The 21,868-nt window shown below is 36.8% G+C and overlaps 1 protein-coding gene across 1 annotated transcript in view; it reads right to left on the bottom strand.

The window, feature by feature from the left end:
* Window positions 1-21,868, bottom strand: part of vipas39 (VPS33B interacting protein, apical-basolateral polarity regulator, spe-39 homolog) — a 72,360-nt gene that overhangs the window by 31,973 nt on the left and 18,519 nt on the right. The window contains 8 exon segments of the mRNA XM_039741146.1: window positions 1,230-1,364; window positions 2,311-2,386; window positions 3,892-3,965; window positions 4,075-4,102; window positions 10,608-10,710; window positions 13,783-13,816; window positions 13,891-13,983; window positions 17,597-17,653. Coding sequence (XP_039597080.1) covers window positions 1,230-1,364; window positions 2,311-2,386; window positions 3,892-3,965; window positions 4,075-4,102; window positions 10,608-10,710; window positions 13,783-13,816; window positions 13,891-13,983; window positions 17,597-17,653 — 600 coding nt within the window.

Below are 21,868 nucleotides of genomic sequence, written 5' to 3'. Positions count from 1 at the left end.
TCCTAAGACATGCAAAAAACGCCCAGTAAAAAATTGTTTCAAACCACATTACTTACACACTGCTAAATCCAGACTGTGGATTCCACAAGACCCTGGGAAAGAAGGCCTGTAGTTGTCATAGTTTTAATGACATTTACCCATGCAAAGGTTTTTTCCAGTTGCTTACAACAGAGTATTATAAAGTATGAACCGAAAACACAGTTCTTAGTAGTATAATAGCATCTCTATACCCTCATGTTTACACAGTGATGTTGAAAATTAATCTATAACTCAAATGGCTAGGTCTCTGGCTATTAAAATTAAAAAGCATAAAATAGAACGATAAAATGTAAATCAACAAGTAAATAATATAATTTTAATGTTTATAAAAAATATGCTTTAAAAATTCAACTAGCCAGTCTAGTTGTCCCTGTAATTTTAACAGCTATCCTCAAATGTAAGTACATTATCAACTGGAGACACCTCTTTATCTATGTTAAGTTTATAAAGGATGGATATTTGTAAAGATGTCAGAGATATTATAAATAATCTTACTCTGAGAAGAATATAGAAAAAGCAGTGATGATCATAATTGGCACTGGCAGAATACACCATAGTGATAAAGAACAGATCTACATATGACCACTTCACCTCTGACATCAGCTATAGGCTGACGTTTCAACAGTTAGTCAAAGTGAATTTGTTGGTATGACCTGACAGAAGGTATTGGGTGATGCTTGACTGAACAGCAGAAATGCAGTGCAACAGAAAGGAGAATCAGAGGATTGTTGTTTAACTCCTCCTTTATCTTGCTTTTCTTCATAATATAAGTACTATGAACTGTTCACCTTTAACTAAGAGGATGAGTAAGACACGACAGCGTTCATGGTTACAACCCAGAATAGAGTTACTGCAAACCTGGAATTCAATTTCAGTGCTATTCTAATAATGTTTCCTAGCAAATTATGTTTCACAGCATTATAAACAAGGAATGGCCTAATTAAACTCTTGAGATAGAAAATAGTACAGTGTAAAATAACAATGTGGACAAATTAATGTGAAAAGCAACAGCTGATCAATCACTATCGACAGTTTAATTAGGTTAATGCAAAGTATGCATTCAAAAAAGTTCCTTTAATATAAATTAACATTTTTCACTTCTAAACACCAACTGAATATTGTAATATGTATTAGATCTCCTCACATAAACACAGGTTAATTCCATGTAAGAACCAAACCTAAGTACTTACCTCAGATTCGCCATAATGGTAAAAGCAGGAGTAGTACAGTGTAGTAATAATGGGCATATTCAAAATGGCTGCTTTGCGTGGGTATTTCTTAAACACTTCCACCTGTCCAGTTTTCTCCATATGTTGGTCATTGGCCTATTACGAAAATTACATAAACATTTTTACATTATGTATACTAAGCTTTAAGAAGGAGCAAGCACACTTTGGCCTGTTGGGCTATCGTGGATACAGGCTGTAGACAATCTTTAAAAGTTGGCAATGGCTTCCTAGTAAATTATACCATTACCTTGATTATCTGGCAGCACAGTTTGTGCTGCATTACAGTTTTAGGATCCTGGGATAATGATCTGTTTGCAACTGTTTGCGCTACAGGTGCTTAAACCTTCCTGTCAAATCCCTTAGAGGTGCATGATAAACTAACTGGTGTCTCTAAATTGGCCCTGTGTAAAAAGCGTGTGTATATGTGAGTGATTGAGCCCTGAGAAAGACTGAAAGGTTGATTCTAGTCTACAACATGTATATAATGAGATTAACCCTCACGACACTGCAACCTAAAAAATGTTCAAAAATGTTATTGAAATGAAGTGATTGGCAATTACATATTCTAGCAATTTAAAAAAGAGTCAAGAGTTTATTTTGTCCTCTCCAAAACAGGTGCATCAGCAATCATTTATTATACTATTGAAATCACAGAACTCTATTTTGTTAAGTTTTAACAGGATAACAGGAAAATATATTTGGTAAAAGGTAGTAAGTGGGTACTGGTGTGATCAATTTTGTTGATAATTTTGTTTATCTCCACATTGTGGCCCTACTAAAATTACTTATTTCACTTTAAAAAGACATACTTCTGTTGATATTGCAATTTATGAGCAAACTGAGTTTTCTTTGATACTGTATATCATTACTTTGCAGTAAGCATACTGATGGAATTTTACTGTGTATAAACATTTGGTAATTTGTGCACTGGTATCTTATTCAAATATGTAAAGATAAAGATACTGAAATGAAGTACAGGTATCAACAAATCAAATTAATGTAAAATGTTTATATAATCTGATAGCAGACACATTAGACTTACCTCTATGATAATTTGTCTTTCCAGTAAGGTATAGTGATCCTGAACAAAACCAGCATCTTCTGCTGAAAAAGGAAGGCTAAAAACAGCCTGAAATTATTATCATTATTTCTTATTAAATATTCAATAGATATTGTCTACACGTTTAAATTACTGGAATACACTAAATAAAAATAACAATGATTTAAACCTTGACAAGGTGTTTAAAAAAATATGCTTATAATGTAATGAATAAGATGTAGATTATGAATTTAAAAAGTATATATTTTAAAACACTAACATTTTCAATAAAAAAAAATTGTTTAATGACAAGAATAATCTATTCAGACTTGCATATGCTCTGTTTTCAAAGGTGAACAAAAATAATCTCTACATAAAAATTTCAACTGTAGTGATCCTAAAATATTTAAACATATTTGTCATATGACACTGCTTTACTTAGTAATAGGATACTAAATGTTTAAGAAATTAATTGTTCCATCTATGTTATATATAAACATACAGGTAAATGAGTGCCTCTATGATTAATTAAAGATTTGGCCATATGATCAATTAATCATGAAACCACACTTAAGCATTTATCTCAACTATAAACAACACAACCGTCTGCAAGTATTTTTCATTAACAACCTGGTGTTAAAAAAAAAAAAAAAAAATTCCACACTAAAAACACCTGGCAGAAATATAAAATTTATCGATTATCATTATGTACAATAAAGCTATATAATGAAAAGTAATCTTGAAAGTCAAAATAGCAGTAAAATGTTTGTCATGATGCTGATGCTCAAGCTGTGACATAACTTCAATTTGGTAAGATTGATATCTACAAAGAATGGGACAGAAACTTTGTACACAAAAAACTTTCAGAGTTTGAATGAAATTAAACTTGAGGTTGATTATGAACTGTATTTGTTTCAGGTGTTTGCAAGCACAGTAGGTTTGGCTTTAATGCAAACATCGTAATAAACATTTACATAAACTACTGCAATTCTAAAACTGTGGTCATGATCTAAAACTATAATACAAACACATAAAAATAAATATATAGGGGCTTAGATTATAATTTTCATGGATATTTTTTACAGTGAAAGGTTCATTTAGTTGTACCTTTTTAGCAGTTTATGTGTACGATAAACATAATGTACAAACACCTGCAGTTGATTCCAAACAGCATTTAAGTAATCAATCAATGACCAGACATTCTTTGTTGTGTTTTCAACTCATGGAAATAATGTGCTCATTTAAATAATGTAGGTATATTGTAACAGACAGGCAATGATATATTAGAGAGATTCAACTAAACAAGTAAAATGAGTGCAAGTTGAGTGCTGACGTTAACCCAATAAGCAGGAATGTCAATGGACTCTAAGTTGTGTGTATCTTAATATACCGTGTTAGCAAAGTTAAAACTGCAACTGAGTTACAGGGATGTTTAACATAATAATTAAAGACAGTATGTGAATATTTAAAAGTTTAATAACCACCATGATATTAAACAATTTAAGAAATGGTCTCCTTTAGATTTTACAGTTTTATTTTAAAATGTACACCTTAATGAATAGTTTCAGACTCTTTGGAGCTTACCTAATACAGCTTTTTAAAGCTTCCTTCTTCTTATTTACATCTTTCAAATTTAAGTGCTCCCTGTACTGCATAAGCTAAAAACATCAAAGCAAAATTAAAACAAACATGTATAAGTCAAACAATACATGTATGCATGACATAGAATAGTACATAAATGGAAATGTTATAACTGGTATTACTTACTGCCATTTCTTCTGTCCTTCCAAGAAATCTGAAAAAAGGAATAAAGTAAAGGCATGATTCTGAAAAAAATGCTTTTTATTCAACTTCAGTTACAAATATATTTTAATAACAACTAATCTATTAAAGAAAACTTTGAATCTACACCAGCCTTTTATCATTACCAGCTGCCAAGAATTTAACTTGTGCGTAAAATAAAATAACACAAAGTGCCATGGTGGTTACTATGTTTTATCCCATATCACAATATTCTGAGTCTCTGTAAACTGGCTTGGAGAGACAGTGTATGGATATGATTGTGCTCTTACTGCCATGTGATGGACTGGCATTCATTCAGGGCTGGTTTCTCCTTGAACCGAGTGCTGCCAATATGGAACTCCGTGCCCACTGCCCATAAATTGGGAGGGTTTTAAGGGGGGTGAGAAAAAAGAATAAATGGAGTAATTGATGGTTATAAATCCTGGGATTTAATAATGAAGCATGCAGTTTATAGTTGGCACAAAGGAAATTTTTAAACATGTAAAGAAGAAATATAAACACAGTTACTATTCAGAATAATGGGAACAGTAAAGCAGATTAATTTCTCTGTCTTGGTTTTAGCTCTACATGTCTGTTTCTCAGGTATTAACATATTGTAAAAACAGAAGACAGCCATACATCAAACCACATTATTTAATTCCAATTATCAGTTTTCTTAATTTGAAAATGAAAAAACACATTTCTTTTCAGCATTTTACATAAATTAGTTATTATAAAGTTGTGCCATAGAAACAGTAAGATGATGAAGTATTACATTTATTATGATCCTGGACTTGTGTGTCATTATAATTTATAATCATACATTACAAAGGTTAACTGGGCCAATTTTGAAGTTATTAATTGAGAGCACGTACTTGCATTTAGATTACATTTAGGAATCATTCCAATTCAGTCACCAAAAAGGCAAGATTACAGTCTCTCACAATATTGATCTCCATTTAATATTTCATTTTTAGAATTACTGTTATTTGGGGCAGCACAGTGGCGCGGCGGTAGCGATGCAGTAAGGAGACCTGGGTTTGCTTCCCAGGTCCTCCCTGCATGGAGTTTGTATGTTCTCCCAGCGTGGGTTTCCTCCCACAGTCCAAAGACATGCAGGTTAGGCGCATTGGCAATCCTAAATTGTCCCTAGTGTTTGTTTGGTTTGTGTGACCTGCGGTGGACTGGCGCCCTGCCCGGGGATTTGTTCATGCCTTGCGCCCTGTGTTGGCTGGGACTGGCTCCAGCAGACCTCTGTGACACTGTGTTAGTATTAAACGGGTTGGGAAACTGGTATGGTATGGTATATTTATATACAAAAACACATTTTGGCAATTGCTTCTTTTTGTGACTCATTTTACTTTTTATAATTTAGGTGACTAATCTGTGTTAATATTAAAAGAAAGATAGGGAGGGCACTGATACTAATACTGAAAGAATATTAGAAGAATAGGGAGGGCACTGATACTAATACTGAAAGAACATCAAGAGCTGACAATTCAGTGATTTGTCTGTGTGTTTTTACCCACCTTATTTCTATTTATGACCAGCCAGATGGATTTCAAATGGTAGCATGTCTTGCGTAGTAGCATTTACTATAATTAGTCACATAAGTAACATAATCCATAGTGAACCAAAATGTATACATATGAACATTCTGAAGATTGTTCTAAAATGTATAAATTAAGGAAAATTATACATTAAACATTATATGGTCACTTAATATGTTCTGACTACCGTCTACAGTTTTGTAGAGGTGCATTCATGGTACTGTCTGCAGATAAAGATTAAGAGATGCAAACAGCTCAAACGTAATATCAGATTTGAAAAATACTGCAGAAAATTTACAGCTTTGGTATGCATTGAGTACCATTGTATTGAAAATGCAATTATGGACACATTTACACTGATTATATATTTTTCATTGTCTTAATATGATATATAGAGGATATAATCACACCTTATCCAGAGGAATAAAATTATCCTAATTATTTTTAAAGGGGAGGGGAGCTTTTACAAATGAAATTGTGGAAGAAGCTACCAATATCCAGCTTACAAGAAGATAATGTGTCATCTTTTAAAGGAAAAATTGCCCCAGTGTCTCTTGAACAAAAGAAAATTACTTTTTTACATGCTAAACAGTTTGTTGTTTAGTGAGTATAGCATGTCTTATGGAATAAATGAATAAGGCACAGGATTAGAACACTGCACTGCATGTACTATACAGAGCCACCCTCACAGAGTTTCACATAAGTTATAAATAGATCTTAAGTAAAAATATTGTTATGCAAAGCAATTTTTTCACTTAACTTTTTTTTAACGTTCCCCCAACTAAATATGGTGATGGACAAATATTACAAACGAAATGTTAAAAGACTGTGGGAATCATATTAATTCAGACATAGAATAAAGAGGCTCACTTATCCTAAGAAAAAAAGAAACTAGAACACCCCGTGATGTAATAATGTGTTACAGGATTAAAATGCAGAAATCCAGCATAAAGACTCTGGCTTCAATTAAATATAAATGGTCAGAGTTCTCATGCCATTCCCTTTGTTTTGTTAGTTGTTTGAGGTGGACTGAAAGTGACTTTTAACACCAGATGCACATCCTGACGTCAACACAGACCAAAGTATCCAGGGTTGGAACCCAGAAAGCAGACTTTGTGATTGAATGTGATATAAAAATAGAGTGGGTGAATAAGTTTTGTTATCTTAGCGAGATGCTAGGCTCTAATGATGGGGCAGATTTATCAGTGACCACCAGACTGAGATGTGGTTTGGCAAAACTTTAGAGAAGCACTACAAGTACTAAACCCCAAGGTGACTTTGCAGAAAAACAAAGAAAAGAATTTATTCCAATAGTGAGGATGCCTGTATGTTGTATAGTAGCAAGACAGGGGTGTTAAAATATGAACACCTGAGGAAGTTATAGAGAAATGAGATGTGTGATTTGTCACTGAAAGACGGGCTGAAGAATGTAGATCTATGCAGCAGAGTGAATGCTGGAACCTGTAAGAGATGTTTTGCAGAGGCGCCGCCTTATGTGGTATGAACATGTGATGCAAATGGATGATGACAACTAGGTGAAATGGAGTCTTGATCTATCGGTGGATGGTAAGAGTCCTAGAGGTAGACTGAAGAAATGTTGAATATTTGAGGTGAGAAAAAAACATGAAGAAATTTAGCTTATAGATGCTGATACACATGACAAAAGTCAATGAAGAGGAATTTGGGGTACAATGGACAAAGGACGAATACTCTCTATTAACTTCAGAGCTGTTGTCACTAGTTTAATTTCTGAGCCAGAACGCCCTTTGTGCTTGGGTTTGAAAGTTCATGTATTTGTATTATTCCACCCACACAAATCAAGTTGGGAAGCATGCACTGGTACAGTGCGTTGCCGCACCCACTACACGTCGAAACAGCTTGGGATCCCAGTTGGCAACCCCCCAGGCAGACAGGTGTTCCAGTCCCACCCTCCAGAAATGACCCTCTATTTGCCGCAGCCAGGTGTTACGTGGGCAACTCCTTAGCCTGGTCCAGCCACTCGGGTCCCCAACAATGAACATTTTACGAACCGGATCACCCTCGGGGAAACGCGCCACATGATTGTAGTACCGTAACTGATGCTCCCTCACAATGCAGGTAGCACGTTAGTCCCGTAACTGATGCTCCCTCACAATGCAGGTAATGTTTCTCATTCGGGACTCCATTAGCAACCACTCATTCGACACAAAGTCAAACCAACTGTACCCAAGGATTTTCCGGAGTGACACAGTACCAAAGGATTCCAGTCTTCATCTCAGGTCACTGGATAGTGTCCATGTCTCGCACCTATATAGCAGGACAGGAAGCGCCAGGTCTCTAAAGACTTGGACCTTCGTCCTTTTGCATAGATATCGGGAGCACCACACACCCCTTTCCAGTGAACTCATGACCCCCCTATGCTCTCCCAATCCGTATACTCTCTTCATAGGAAGAGTCACCAGAGATATGAATGTCACTGCCAAGGTAAGTAAACCTCTCGACAAGGTCGACACTCTCTCCGCAGACAGACACACTGCTGATGGCTGTGCCTAAGAGGTCAGTAAAGGCCTGGATCTTGTTTTCTATCCAGGACACTGGCAAGCCCAGACACTCAGACTCCTCATTCAGTCTCTCAAGTGCCCTGATCAGAACCTCCATTGACTCCGCTAAGATCACAGCATCATCAGCAAAGTCAAGATCCGTGAATCTTTCTTCATCAACAGATGCCCCACAGCCGCTGGACCCCACGACCTTGCCCAACACCCAGTCCATACAAGCACTGAACAGAGTAGGAGCAAGAACACACCCCTGACGAACCCCAGAATCAACTGGGAAAAATGCAGAGGTTCTGCCTCCGCTCTGCACAGTACCAGTGTACAGGCCAGCCATGATATCCAGCAACCTCGAGGGGACCCCGCAAACCCTCAGGATGTCCCACAGGGCAACTCGATCAATAGAGTCGAATGCTTTACAAAAATCGACAAAGGTTGCAAAGAAACTCTGCTGATATTTGCGTTAGCGCTCCATGAGAACCCTCAGTGCTAGGATGCGGTTGATGGTAGACTTCTTAGGTGTAAAGCCAGACTGTTCCGGTCGCTAGTAGGTGAGCAAGTGATCACGGATCCTATTGAGGACGACCCTAGCAAGGACCTTACCCGGCACCAAGAGCAGTGTTATCCCCCTGTAGTTGCTGTAATCCAGGCAATCACCATTCCCTTTCCAGATAGGGATGACAAGTCCCGTTTTCCAGTCAGCTGGGATGATGCCAGTCTCCCAAATGGAAGCAAAGATTGCTTGCAATGGCAGGAGGACAGCCTTATCACCTGCCTGGAGAAGTTCATCCTGGATACCACAGATCCCTGCAGCCTTTCCTCCCCTCAGCTGGTTCACCACCTGTGCAATCTCAGTGAGACTGGGTAATTCACAGCTAATTGGAGGATCAGCCTCAAGGACCGTGGAGCCAGAGATATCCAACGTCCTAACTGGAGGATCAGCTTTGAACAACTGCTCAAAGTAGCCAGCCTAGTGGGTCACAACTGCAGTGTCATCCGTAAAGGCCATTCCATCAGCCGCCCTGACTGTGACTCTCCGTGGAACAGATTCAGATGTGTGTAATGCTTCAATTCCTCTGTAAGTTTCCCCCACAGCTCTCCGATTTTCTTTTGCATTCTAAAATCTCTACCAGGTTAACAGGAGTAAGTTCCAGGGAAGAATGACAGGCATCCTGGTCAGGATAAAGGAAGGAGTCATGCCTGGTCCAGAGGCTATAATGTAAGGATCTTGTAAATGGGCTTACCAGGAGCAGGTCATTCCCCCAACAAGGCAGGTGGCAGTGTTCCTGAACAGGTGACCAGAAGAAGTTCCTTGTTCTAGTTTAAAAGAGAGCCCGGTGCCTCACTTGATTTATCTTTGGATGGGTGATTATTGTAAGGGTGCTTTCGTTAAATAAATATATTTATTTAAATTCATGTTGGGCAGTACTGTGTCTGAAGTTTGGCACTCAGTGGGGCCCCCTGGTAGTTACAGTGCGGACTCTAAAACAAATTTTGAGGACGTGTGTGGTAGTATCTTCTAAATGAGTGGCATCCAATTTAAAAAAGGAGTGGAGCTGCCATTCCTGGAGGGATTGGCTATTGTTGTAATACATGTGGCTTTACTTTATGTTCATATAGTCAAAAATAGATATCTTTATATTTGGTCCTGCTATATAGAAACAAGCATAAAATAGAGTTTTAAACTACAATGTTTCTATTATACTATTTAGTCACATGAATGCCATAACTATGATTGAACATTTTATACTACATTTTTAGTTAGATTGCTTATTTGTCTATTATTCAAACAAAAATCTAATCATTACATTCTTTGCAACTCAATAGTTAAAACAGTGTAACAAAATTTCACTTAACTAGTTAATAATGTGGCCAGCACAGTGGTAAAGTGGTTCCTTGTACAGCCTCATGAGTCTGAATCCCTTTTCAGACACTGTTGATGTGAAATCTTCACGTTTCCCTTATTTCTTGAAACTCTATTTTTTATCTCAAACTCCCAAAGACATGCTGGTTAGGTTAAACTGGTGACTCAAAACTAGTGGTTTTCTGTCTAGCACACATTGCTGACACAGGCTCTGGCCCCATGTTACCCTGAAGTTGAATAAGCTGGTTAGGTTAAACTGGTGACTCAAAACTAGTGGTTTTCTGTCTAGCAAACATTGCTGACACAGGCTCTGGCCCCATGTTACCCTGAAGTTGAATAAATGTCTTTGAGATTAATAAGGATGTATGTACTTTTACATCTTATGTATGTATTCAATAACATATTGTAGAATGTGGGTACAACAGATTGTGTTGTTAATGCAGATCTCCAAAAGACAGAGTTTAAAACCCCCAAAAATACTGTCTGCAATTATTGCCTGTGTCCCTACAATCTTCTCCTGGGCAGCATATTTCCATCAAAATATCTTAAAATATGGTGGACAAATGTACATACTTCAGGAGTTCATTAAGAAGCTTGAGTTCTTCCATTTCCTTCAAATAGTGGATGAAATGGCGTAGTGCTACTTGTCTGGACTCCAGCTCCCGAAAAAGAATTTCTGAAATATAAATTGTAATAATTTTATATGTATCAGACAAAAAAGTTGGTTTAATTGTAAATCAAGAAAATACGTTTACGGTTTTACCTGAAACTTCTTTCTGAATCTACATTTCAATCATTCATTTGTAACGGCCGACCCCTTTACCCAGCTGGCAGCTACACCTCCAAGACCTGTGGCCTGGATAATTTACTGAGAAATAATCTACCTATCAAGCCGTACTTCTAACCAATTAAACTTTTCCCCACAATCGACGGTGTAAATGTAAGTACACAAAAGCAGGATGTTAAATTAAAAGGATTAAATGTATTAAATGAAACAAGACATGCAAAAAACAGAAAACAGATATAAATATAAATATCCCTCCACCCCAGCAACAACAAGACACCACCAAATATAAATACAACAAAAACCCTCCCTTGCCCCTGTAACATATATCACACAACACGAATAACAAAATGACTGTGGTAAACTGAATGATTGTGAACTTGAGTCCGATTATAAAAATGTCCTGAATACGGATGACTGAACTAGCGGTAAATGCGTTGTTTGATTTTCCAGGCGACTGGAGCAACCTCACCGTGATTCCTCTGCATATGGTGGATGGTGAATCGACCCCGGGGTCTCAGCAGATGGAGGTTGAAAGACAGTCCGGCAAAATGAAAAGTAAACTGGTGAAAAGGTGCGACGTGAAAAAACAGCAAGCAAGTTGAAACGTGGTTGAAACAAAATGGTCTTCTTTCTCCTTCCTTCGTTCTCTCTTCTCTCTCTCCTGATTACTTAAATAGTCTGTGACGGCTGTGAATGATTAATTAAGAACAGGTGTTTTCCAGGTTTGTGGCTGTGGTCTCCTTCCATCATCCGTCCTCCTTTACGGGGACGGCATTAACTGCTACACATACAAACAGCAAACAGGACAATGAAACGAGACGTACTCAGAACTGACATTTAACACTAACTATGTGGCCCCGCTACACATTCATCTTCTCAAACCACTTAATCCACTACATTGGCTTCTATCCAGGGAAGATTGGAGACAAAGGAAGTAGCTGATGATGGTATACCAGGCAAACTCACACACATTTCCTTACACCAGGCCAATTTTAACATTAACTAACACATACACTTTCAAAATTGTGGAATGAACCATGTCTCTCCCATGCAGATACGTGAAGAGCATGCAAATTCCACAAACACAAATGTCCTGCCAAGTATAAACCAGGTCCTTCGAACTTTCCTTTTATTTCCGTCAGTTACTATTATACAATGTACCTTTCATAACTAGCACATTCACAGGGAACATCAAAAAAAAAAAAAAAAACGAACAGGGATGCAGTAAAAGATTTCTGAAAATATTGTTGCAAGTCAAATTCTAATCAACATGACACATGCTGCCACTCCCCGACACCATAATAAACAATATAAAGTCTGTACTTTTTGTAACCTTTTAATACAAATTACCTGTGCCATCACACAGAACTTGCAGATCCAGAGTGAAGAAGCTAATTTAAAGATACCACCATGAATCAAGGAATACATTTTAAAATCAACTAGAAATTAAAGTACACAATTTGGCTGACAGAAAAAAAATACAGAAAACTTGGAACAGTGGTTTATGTGAAATATGTTTTGTTTTACCTAAGCTGTATTTTTCAGAAAAATCCATCGCCTCATCCGAACTACATGACACTCCACTGTGAAACACTTCAGACTTTACCAAAGATCACAATCTGATGAAAATGTTATCTATAAACAGTAGAATTACAATCCAAAACTGGACACTCTCTAATAATCCGATGCATCTGATACACTGTCCATGAAAATCACGAATAGGAGAGGAGACAACATTCACCCTAGGAGGAGTACAATGCCTATACTAAACGGACTTGACCTAACACCAAGAATGGAAACACACACACTCATTTATAAAACTTGAAATGTGTGTACATAACTTCCTACAGAAACATCAGAGTTTATAAAAGAAAAGATGATGGAGAGAACATACGTATACTTACAGAAACTCTGACCCATCCATATGCAACATTTCTGAGAAACTGTGGAACTGAGAGACCTTTGATCAAGTAGGGAAATGCAGCCAAAGTGGCTAAATGATGACTCACATTAAAATGAACATAATCATAATATATTATGATAACAGCTCAGTAATACAAATTCTAATATTTCACATCACCAAGCCATTATTATAATGTGTAATATGTTAGTCATGTTAACACACCTGAAAAGTGCTGCATATGATGTACAGACTGTATTTCAGTTTTCTTTCAAGACAGACAATGTTGTGTATTTTCACTGAACTTTTTTGGGGGGATTTTGGTCTGTTTATACTGGTTACCTGTTGTCACTTCTCAGGGAACTGGCTGATAGGTCAGGAATATCTCAGCCAAGTTTCACTAAATCATGTCCACTATGATGAAAAACAGCTGAATGAGGAGGCGCTACATTCAGGTTTCACACAGTGTGGGTGCACATATATAAAATATATTTCTGTCAAGATAAAAGGGCAACTTTCAGAACTGTCTGATTTGTTTAACGTGAAAGGATAATTTTACTGCACTCAGATTACAATAAGGGCACCTACTGAGAATGAAGCTGCTTTTGTTAACTATAAGCTGTTACATTCCATTAATGCACAAGTCATGTGTGATGCCAAGACAAGGCTGACAAACATCATGTCACCGTAGCATGGGTCAACCTGTGATTCACTTATTTTGAAGCAACTAACAACATCATACACTGACAGCATTGGATGTAAGGCTACGGCCATCCCTGGATCTGGTGCTAGTCTGTCATATGACACACTCCCTCACAGACAGATTCAGAATTGCTCATAAAAGGCTAATGTACTCTTGTCAATTAATATAACATGCAGTCAAAGTTAACATTGAGAGTGGAGAAACAGCAATCCTCTTGAGTTGGAACTGGCATTAGGATCGTTTAGGATTTAGTGAAAAAGTAATATTTTAAGAAAATATTTTGCATTAATTTGAGTATTTTAAAGAGTTAAACACACACTTATTGTAAGACAGTAAAATATATATAATATAGCATTACCTTTACTAAGTGTTTTCTTCAGAAAAATTAAGACCTGGAAAACAAAGAAGAGTGAATAGAATTATAAAATTTTAAAATGCAAAGTGAATGCTGGGTAAGGCAACTCACAGCAGTGATGACATTGCCATTGTGGAGCTCTACAGCCTCATCAAGTAATAGCATCTTATCCTTCAAAGCCCGAAAATCCTCCAGAGTGTAAGTCTGCATCACAAAGAATAGAAAAAACTCACATTTATATGTGTATTAGGAATAACCTAGGGAGCTAGAATTATCTGCATTAGATTGATAGGTGTTGATGAATTTCTTTCCACTATTATTTACCTTAATTATCTTAAAAAATTCAATGGGCATGATTTTATCTCCATATAATAACAAAAATGTAATTACATATGACAGAAACTCTAGAAAATTGTTTAAAAACACTATTAAAACACCAAATAACATGAATTAATAGAAAATTCTCTTCAACAGAACCATTAGGAAACAACTTGATTGTGACTACTTTTATATATTATTTACATGATACCATGCATATTTCTGCATTTCTGATTGTAAACTGTGCGATCTACTGACTAGTGGTGAAATTTAAAATAGGGTTTTGGAGACCTGTATATTTCAGCTAAATATGCGACTTACATGCAGTCCAAATGTAATTGTATTAATACATTTTTTTCTTATATACTCAGCAAAAAAAGAACCGTCCCTTTTTCAGGACTGTGTATTTCTACAAAAATGTTTTAAAAATCCAAATAACTTTACAGATCTTCATTGTAAAGGGTTTAAACAATGTTTTCCATGCATGTTCATTTAACCATAATCAATTAATTAACATGCACCTGTGGAATGGTCGTTAAGACCTTAACAGCTTACAGAAAGTAGGCATTTAAGGTCTCAGTTCTAAAAACGCAGGACACTAAAGAGACTTGTCTACCAACTGTGAAAAACACCCAAAGAAAGATGCCCAGGGTCCCTGCTCATCTGCGTGAACGTGCATTAGGCATGCTGCAGGGAGGCATGAGGACTGCTGATGTGGTGAGGGCAATAAATTGCCATGTCCGCACTGTGAGACGCCTAAGACAGCGCTACAGGCAGACAGGAAGGACAGCTGATCATCCTCGCAGTGGAAGAGCCCGGATCTCAATCCCATTGAGCACGTCTGGGACCTGTTGGATCGCAGGGTGAAGGCTAGGGCCATTCCCCCAGAAATGTCCAGGAACTTGCAGATGCCTTGGTGGAAGAGTGGGGTAACATCTCACAGCAATCTGGTCCAGTCCATGAGGAGGAGATGCACTGCAGTACTTCAAGCAGCTGGTGGCCACACCAGATACTGACTGGTACTTTTGATTTTGAGCCTCCCTTCATTCAAGGACACATTGTGAAACATTTTTAGTTTATGTCTTATGGTGTTGACTCTTTTAGTGTTCATACAAATATTTACACATTAAGTTTACTGAAAGTAAAAACAGTTGAAAGTCAGAGGGCGTTTCTTTATTTGCTGAGTATATTTTCCAGATAAGACAATGAAAATTCACTATTAAAACAATTTTAACACCTTCTACAAAAATAAAGAAAAACCAAACAACAACAAGTTTGGTTAATACCAAGCATTCCTAATGTGTTGTATGAAGAACAGTACTAGTAGTATTGCCATGTGGAAATGCATATTATCTCCAAAACTCAAAATCGATTCAACATTTATGTTAATTTGCTCTTTACATATTAAATCAATTAAGTGAGAAATGTAAATATATATATATATATATATATATATATATACACACACAGAGAGAGAGAGAGAGAGCGCGAGGGAGAGGGAGAGATAGAGAGATAAAATATATATAAAAAACAAAGAAACTAGTTTGTAAAGATCACAACAAATTAAAAAAAAAAAAAAAACTACAACAAAGGAGAGTCTGGTGACCCTGTGTATAACAGTGTCTTTCATACCTACCTAATTAAACAATGGGATCAATTAGAGGGAAAAATGACTTACTGATTACCAAATTAGTTGGAACAAAAACCAACAGCCAAAGGGGTCCCCCATAACTGGGACTGGAAACCACTGGCCTAGACAAACAACTTTTCTGGTATGGAAACCGGAGGCCAACCGTGGACCTCTAGCAGGATGATCTCAGAGCTATGTCCAGGCTTGGGGGTGGGGTTTTGGGGAGTTACTCAGAAATGTTTCCTGTTTACATTAGACAGGCACTGGAAGCAATCCCTGGTTTTCCCTTAAAAGGCGATCCTCACCCCCCTGCCAAGAAAAGTCTACATTTGAGAATTAGGAAGAAATGTGGATTTATCGGCCAGACATAAGTTTGGTGTGTATGCCTTCTTTTTTTAAAGGAGTTGACAGACAAGGGGTAGTTGCAAGAACTTTTTCTTGAATTAAGGAAAAAGCACTGATGAAACCTTTGATAAATACTTTGTATACAGTAATCCCTCACTATATCGCGCTTCGACTTTCGCGGCTTCACTCTATCACGGATTTTAAATGTAAGCATATCTAAATATATATCATGGATTTTTCGCTGGTTCGCGGATTTCTGTGGACAATGAGTCTTTTAATTTATGGTACATGCTTCCTCAGTTTCTTTGCCCAGTTGATTTCATACAAGGGACGCTATTGGCGGATGGCTTAGAAGCTACTAACTGCTAACTAAAACTCCTCAATGATATAAGATATGCTTCCCGCGCGGTGCTTGATTGTTTACTGTTCTCTCTCTCTCTCTCACCCTCTCTGACATTCTCTCTGCCTGACGGAGGGGGTGTGAGCAGAGGGGCTGTTTGCACAGAGGCTGTTTGCTTAGAAGATACGGACGCTCCTCTACAAAATGCCACTTTATCGTGGTGCTTCGGCATACTTAAAAAATCGTATTGATTTTTTGATTGTTTGCTTTTATCTTGCTCTCTCTCTGACATTCTCTGCTCCTGACGGCGCTCCTTTGAAGAGAAAATATGTTTGCATTCTTTTAATTGTGAGAAAGAACTGTCATCTCTGTCTTGTCATGGAGCTCAGTTTAAACTTTTGACTAAAGGGTGTTATTTCATGTCTAGAGGGCTCTAATAATGTTAACAGTGTGGGAGAGTTAAGGGCTTAAAATATATAAAAATAACCATACAAACATATGGTTTCTACTTCGCGGATTTTCATCAAGGAGAGATTACTGTATTCACTACTTTTTATTGTTTTGGTTAATTCTTCTTGCTTGTCACCATTTTTATTATTACTAAAACCCCTATTTTTATACTTTTTGGATATATTCTGGGTTTGAGAGGACTGAACAGCTAGTGGCAACAATATATATTTTTCTGCTTTTATCTTCTTGCTTTTTGATAATTCAGATGAAAGGTACAATAGTCAGAACTATTGCCTTACAGTTCTAGGTACAATGTGTACATGTGCGGCTGATTAATTCTGTAAACTTAACTTTTATGAGTGATTGTGGGTATGTATCTACGTGCCCTGAGATAAATTGGCATTCCAAAAAGCATTTATTTATACCTTCCACCAGGACTTGTTCACACAGGCACTGGCTCCATATGACACAGTAGGAAAAGGTACCTGTTGTTCACAAAATGGATGGATGAATGTTTTGGAAATCTTAAGATTTCATCAAGGTAATGTATGGCTGTTGTTTGTAACCTACACAGTAACAGGCCAGATATGCTAAAACAGTGAACATGGAATTTTTTTAGGTGTATGGTTCAATTACTCTTACAGATACACACTCACAAATTAAAAGAGAAACATATAATTCACCCAGTATAAATATGGTAAGATACACATGACAAATCAATTAAAGATTCCAACCTTTCCATTCTGCATCCTACTGACTGTATCCTCAGGGCTCCACACAGCTGTATAATCCTGAATGAATAGGTTATAGCAACAAAAAACACTAAGAACATATTTAACAGGCATGGCACTGTTAAAACTTTAAAAACTCAGAATAAATGTAAATAAAATACTAACAATATTAATTAACAGATAAAAATAACATAAGAACTGTAACACAATCCAATATTTCTAATTGCTGTACTACTAACCGATCAGTTTATGCAAATTAAATTGAAGATATTCTATGACTAACCCACTAGGCCAGTTTCTTTGTTTTTCAAATCAGAGCAGAAAAAAAAGCCCTCCCTATCACCTAAAAATGTGCTTTCCATCTATACCAGGGAGATACTGACCTCTTTCCAAATCCAGATTTATTGCTATGATGTTGTGACAGTTAGCTGTCCCAAAAGAAATGGGCTTAAAAACTGTACCCAACAATGTCTTAAACACCCTTCACAATTTGCGACATATCGTGGCTGAAAACAACATAACTTTTGAGATGACAGGGTGTACTGTAACTGTTTTCAAACAATACCTGAAGCCCAAAGTCTAGTCTGAATTGTAGTGTGAACAGTCTCAAAACTAACAGATGTCTCAAAATTCAAAACAGCAGCAATAGTAAAAAAAAAAAAAAAAAAAGTCCATCACTATTATGATTTCTCTTAATAGTTAAATCAACTATACTTTCAAAAACTTCTGAGGAAAGGTCTCCCGTGAACTCCAGCAACTCAGCTGACATAAACACAAGTATTTAAGGAATTTTGTTAAAACAAAGAAGCACTTTGAGTTTCAAATTTTCAAAGAAAATATCCTTAAAAATGAGATTTAATAAATAGAAAAGAAAAATCAAATACTGTATAGCATATGTGGTTAAAAATAAATAAAATTCTTTAGAGATTTAGAGCATTAGAACAATTTTGATAATAACAGATTATAACTACCTAATTTATCCAAAATAATATTGAGCTAATATTAATATTGAGCACTATAAAGTCCTTTTCTTAACCATTCCACTTTGTAACTTATGAATGAATCTGCCACTCTGTGTGAAATGTGTGTGTGTTTGTCATCTACTCTTAACATGTTACAGTGTTCTTTTTCCAGAATTAATTTTTAAGTAAAAGCTGGGGTTCACTGTACTTATTCCCTCCATGATTATAAACGTTTCAGTCATGTCACCTCTTAATGTACGTTTTCTTGAACTTAAAAGTCTCCGCCTCTTTCAATCTTTCCTCATGGTTCACAGTTCTCAGTCCCAGTGTCTGTCTGGCTACTCCATCCTGGACTTTCTTTAGTGCTGCAATGTCATTATTGTAATATGGAGACCAAAGCTATATATAGTAGTCCAGATAGGCGTTAATAAAAGGATGTTTATTATTAAGCTAAATAATGCATTTTTAAGTGCATCATGTTACATAAACTAATATACTACAGCCTTCTTAATGGTGTTTTACACTCACCTAAAGGATTATTAGGAACACCTGTTCAATTTCTCATTAATGCAATTATCTAATCAACCAATCACATGGCAGTTGCTTCAATGCATTTAGGGGTGTGGTCCTGGTCAAGACAATCTCCTGAACTCCAAACTGAATGTCAGAATGGGAAAGAAAGGTGATTTAAGCAATTTTGAGCATGGCATGGTTGTTGGTGCCTGACGGGCCGGTCTGAGTATTTCACAATCTGCTCAGTTACTGGGATTTTCACGGAGAACCATTTCTAGGGTTTACAAAGAATGGTGTGAAAAGGGAAAAACATCCAGTATGCGGCAGTCCTGTGGGCGAAAATGCCTTGTTGATGCTAGAGGTCAGAGGAGAATGGGCCGACTGATTCAAGCTGATAGAAGAGCAACTTTGACTGAAATAACCACTTGTTACAACCGAGGTATGCAGCAAAGCATTTGTGAAGCCACAACACGAACAACCTTGAGGCGGATGGGCTACAACAGCAGAAGACCCCACCGGGTACCACTCATCTCCACTACAAATAGAAAAAAGAGGCTACAATTTGCACGAGCTCACCAAAATTGGACAGTTGAAGACTGGAAAAATGTTGCCTGGTCTGATGAGTCTCGATTTCTGTTGAGACATTCAAATGGTTGAGTCAGAATTTGGCGTAAACAGAATGAGAACACGGATCCATCATGCCTTGTTACTGCCTTGCCATGACTGTGCAGGCTGGTGGCGGTGGTGTAATGGTGTGGGGGATGTTTTCTTGGCACACTTTAGGCCCCTTAGTGCCAATTGGGCATCGTTTAAATGCCACTGGCTACCTGAGCATTGTTTCTGACCATGTCCATCCCTTCATGACCACCATGTACCTATCCCCTGATGGCTACTTCCAGCAGGATCATGCACCATGTCACAAAGCTCGAATCATTTCAAATTGGTTTCTTGAACATGACAATGAGTTCACTGTACCAAAATGGCCCCCACAGTCACCAGATCTTAACCCAATAGAGCATTTTTGGGATGTGGTGGAACGGGAGCTTCGTGCCCTGGATGTGCATCCCACAAATCTCCATCAACTGCAAGATGCTATCCTATCAATATGGGCCAACATTTCTAAAGAATGCTTTCAGCACCTTGTTGAATCAATGCCACTTTGAATTAAGGCAGTTCTGAAGGCGAAAGGGGGTCAAACACCGTATTAGTATGGTGTTCCTAATAATCCTTTAGGTGAGTGTATGTTGAAAGCAGCGCCAATAAATGTGGTTGTGAACACTTAAGAAAAAACTGAAATATCTGGAAAATGAAAACGATCGATGGCAGATTACCACAATTCATTCAAGTTATTTTATTTATTAAAGAACAGTACAACTATGAAATCAGGTGAATTTGGATTAAGGCAATGTGTACATTGACTGTGTGTATAGTTGCTTCATTAAATTAAAGCTACATAAATTTTAGTGAGACTTAATTTTCTGAATCATGAGGATCTAAAAAGTATTATGTTGGCTACAATTACTTTAATTGTTTGCCTTTACTTTCTCAGTGAAGGAATATTTGTATTTTTTATAAATATTAATAAAGTGCTGTTTTCTTTTTAAAAGTACTGTCTGATAATGCTATGATTGTATTTTGAGGTGTCATATAAATTGCTCCTTTGTCTGCTTTATTGTTTTCCAGACAAGAATTTGTAATGTCTGCTTCTGTTAGCACCGCTCACCATATAGTTTGTTAGCTATCATTTCTCTGCTGCTCCGATACTGAACTGGCTAGGTTTGTACTTAATATAAACCTGCTACTCTAGAAGAATATTTTTTAACACAGACACTTCACAATGCATATATAAAGGATTCAACTGAAGCACATTAGCTGACGAGCTTGTGGTTTCTTTGTCATTTGCACCTTATTATTAACTGAAGGTCGGTTAAACAAACGGGCAACAATTACAACCTAAATACTGCTGTTTAAAACTAAAATAGGCAATGAAGGTTTCTGAATCACAGTAAACAAGTGAATTAAAACTATGCTCAAAAAACAATTCAGTTATTTTAGGCTATATATTTATTTTAATATAACAAAAGTTTGCATCTTTACAACTATATATTTCCAAATCAGCAAAGCACACACATAATAGGAATTTTTCTTTTTTTTTCTTCTTTTTAACAGTGTTTCAGTTCACAACTTGTGCGGTAAAATGCCCATTAAGGGTGAACATTACAAACAATGTAATAACCCTAACCCACTTTGGCTATGCACAAATTATAATTATGTTTTACATGCTAACTTTATGGTAGGTGCCATTTGATGATGTGCCTGCGGCCTTTTAACAGCTTGTTGCTACCTGACACACTTTCTGTTCACCTCTAGTGATGACAGTGAAACTCTGTAAACCTATTATTCCTTTCATACAGAATATGGGCATTGAGAATTTTTAGATTCCCTAAATGTGAAGAGTACATTCCAAGTAGTAAAAGTGCTAAGCATAAAAGGAAAAGGTGGCTAAATTATTAGGAATCTTATATAATAATAATGAATACAATTACAGTTGGAAATGACTTTTTGGCATGACATCCAATTTAAATACTAGAACCACAAAAATAACTTACTGAAATGTTATCATAGAATGAAAAGGTTAATAAGAAATTGACAGGCCTACTTCAAGTATTCATATCGGTTAACCATCTAATTCTTATAACTATTCTACAATCATTACAGTCAATAATAACCCTTTCTCAGAAAAATATACAGTATAGCTACAAGACATCACTTTGAACTCCACTACTGAAGCTTTTCTAAT

This window comes from Polypterus senegalus, chromosome 18, assembly GCF_016835505.1.
Source record: "Polypterus senegalus isolate Bchr_013 chromosome 18, ASM1683550v1, whole genome shotgun sequence".
Taxonomy (NCBI): Eukaryota; Metazoa; Chordata; class Cladistia; order Polypteriformes; family Polypteridae; genus Polypterus; species Polypterus senegalus.
This window is presented reverse-complemented; position numbering and strand designations above follow the sequence as displayed.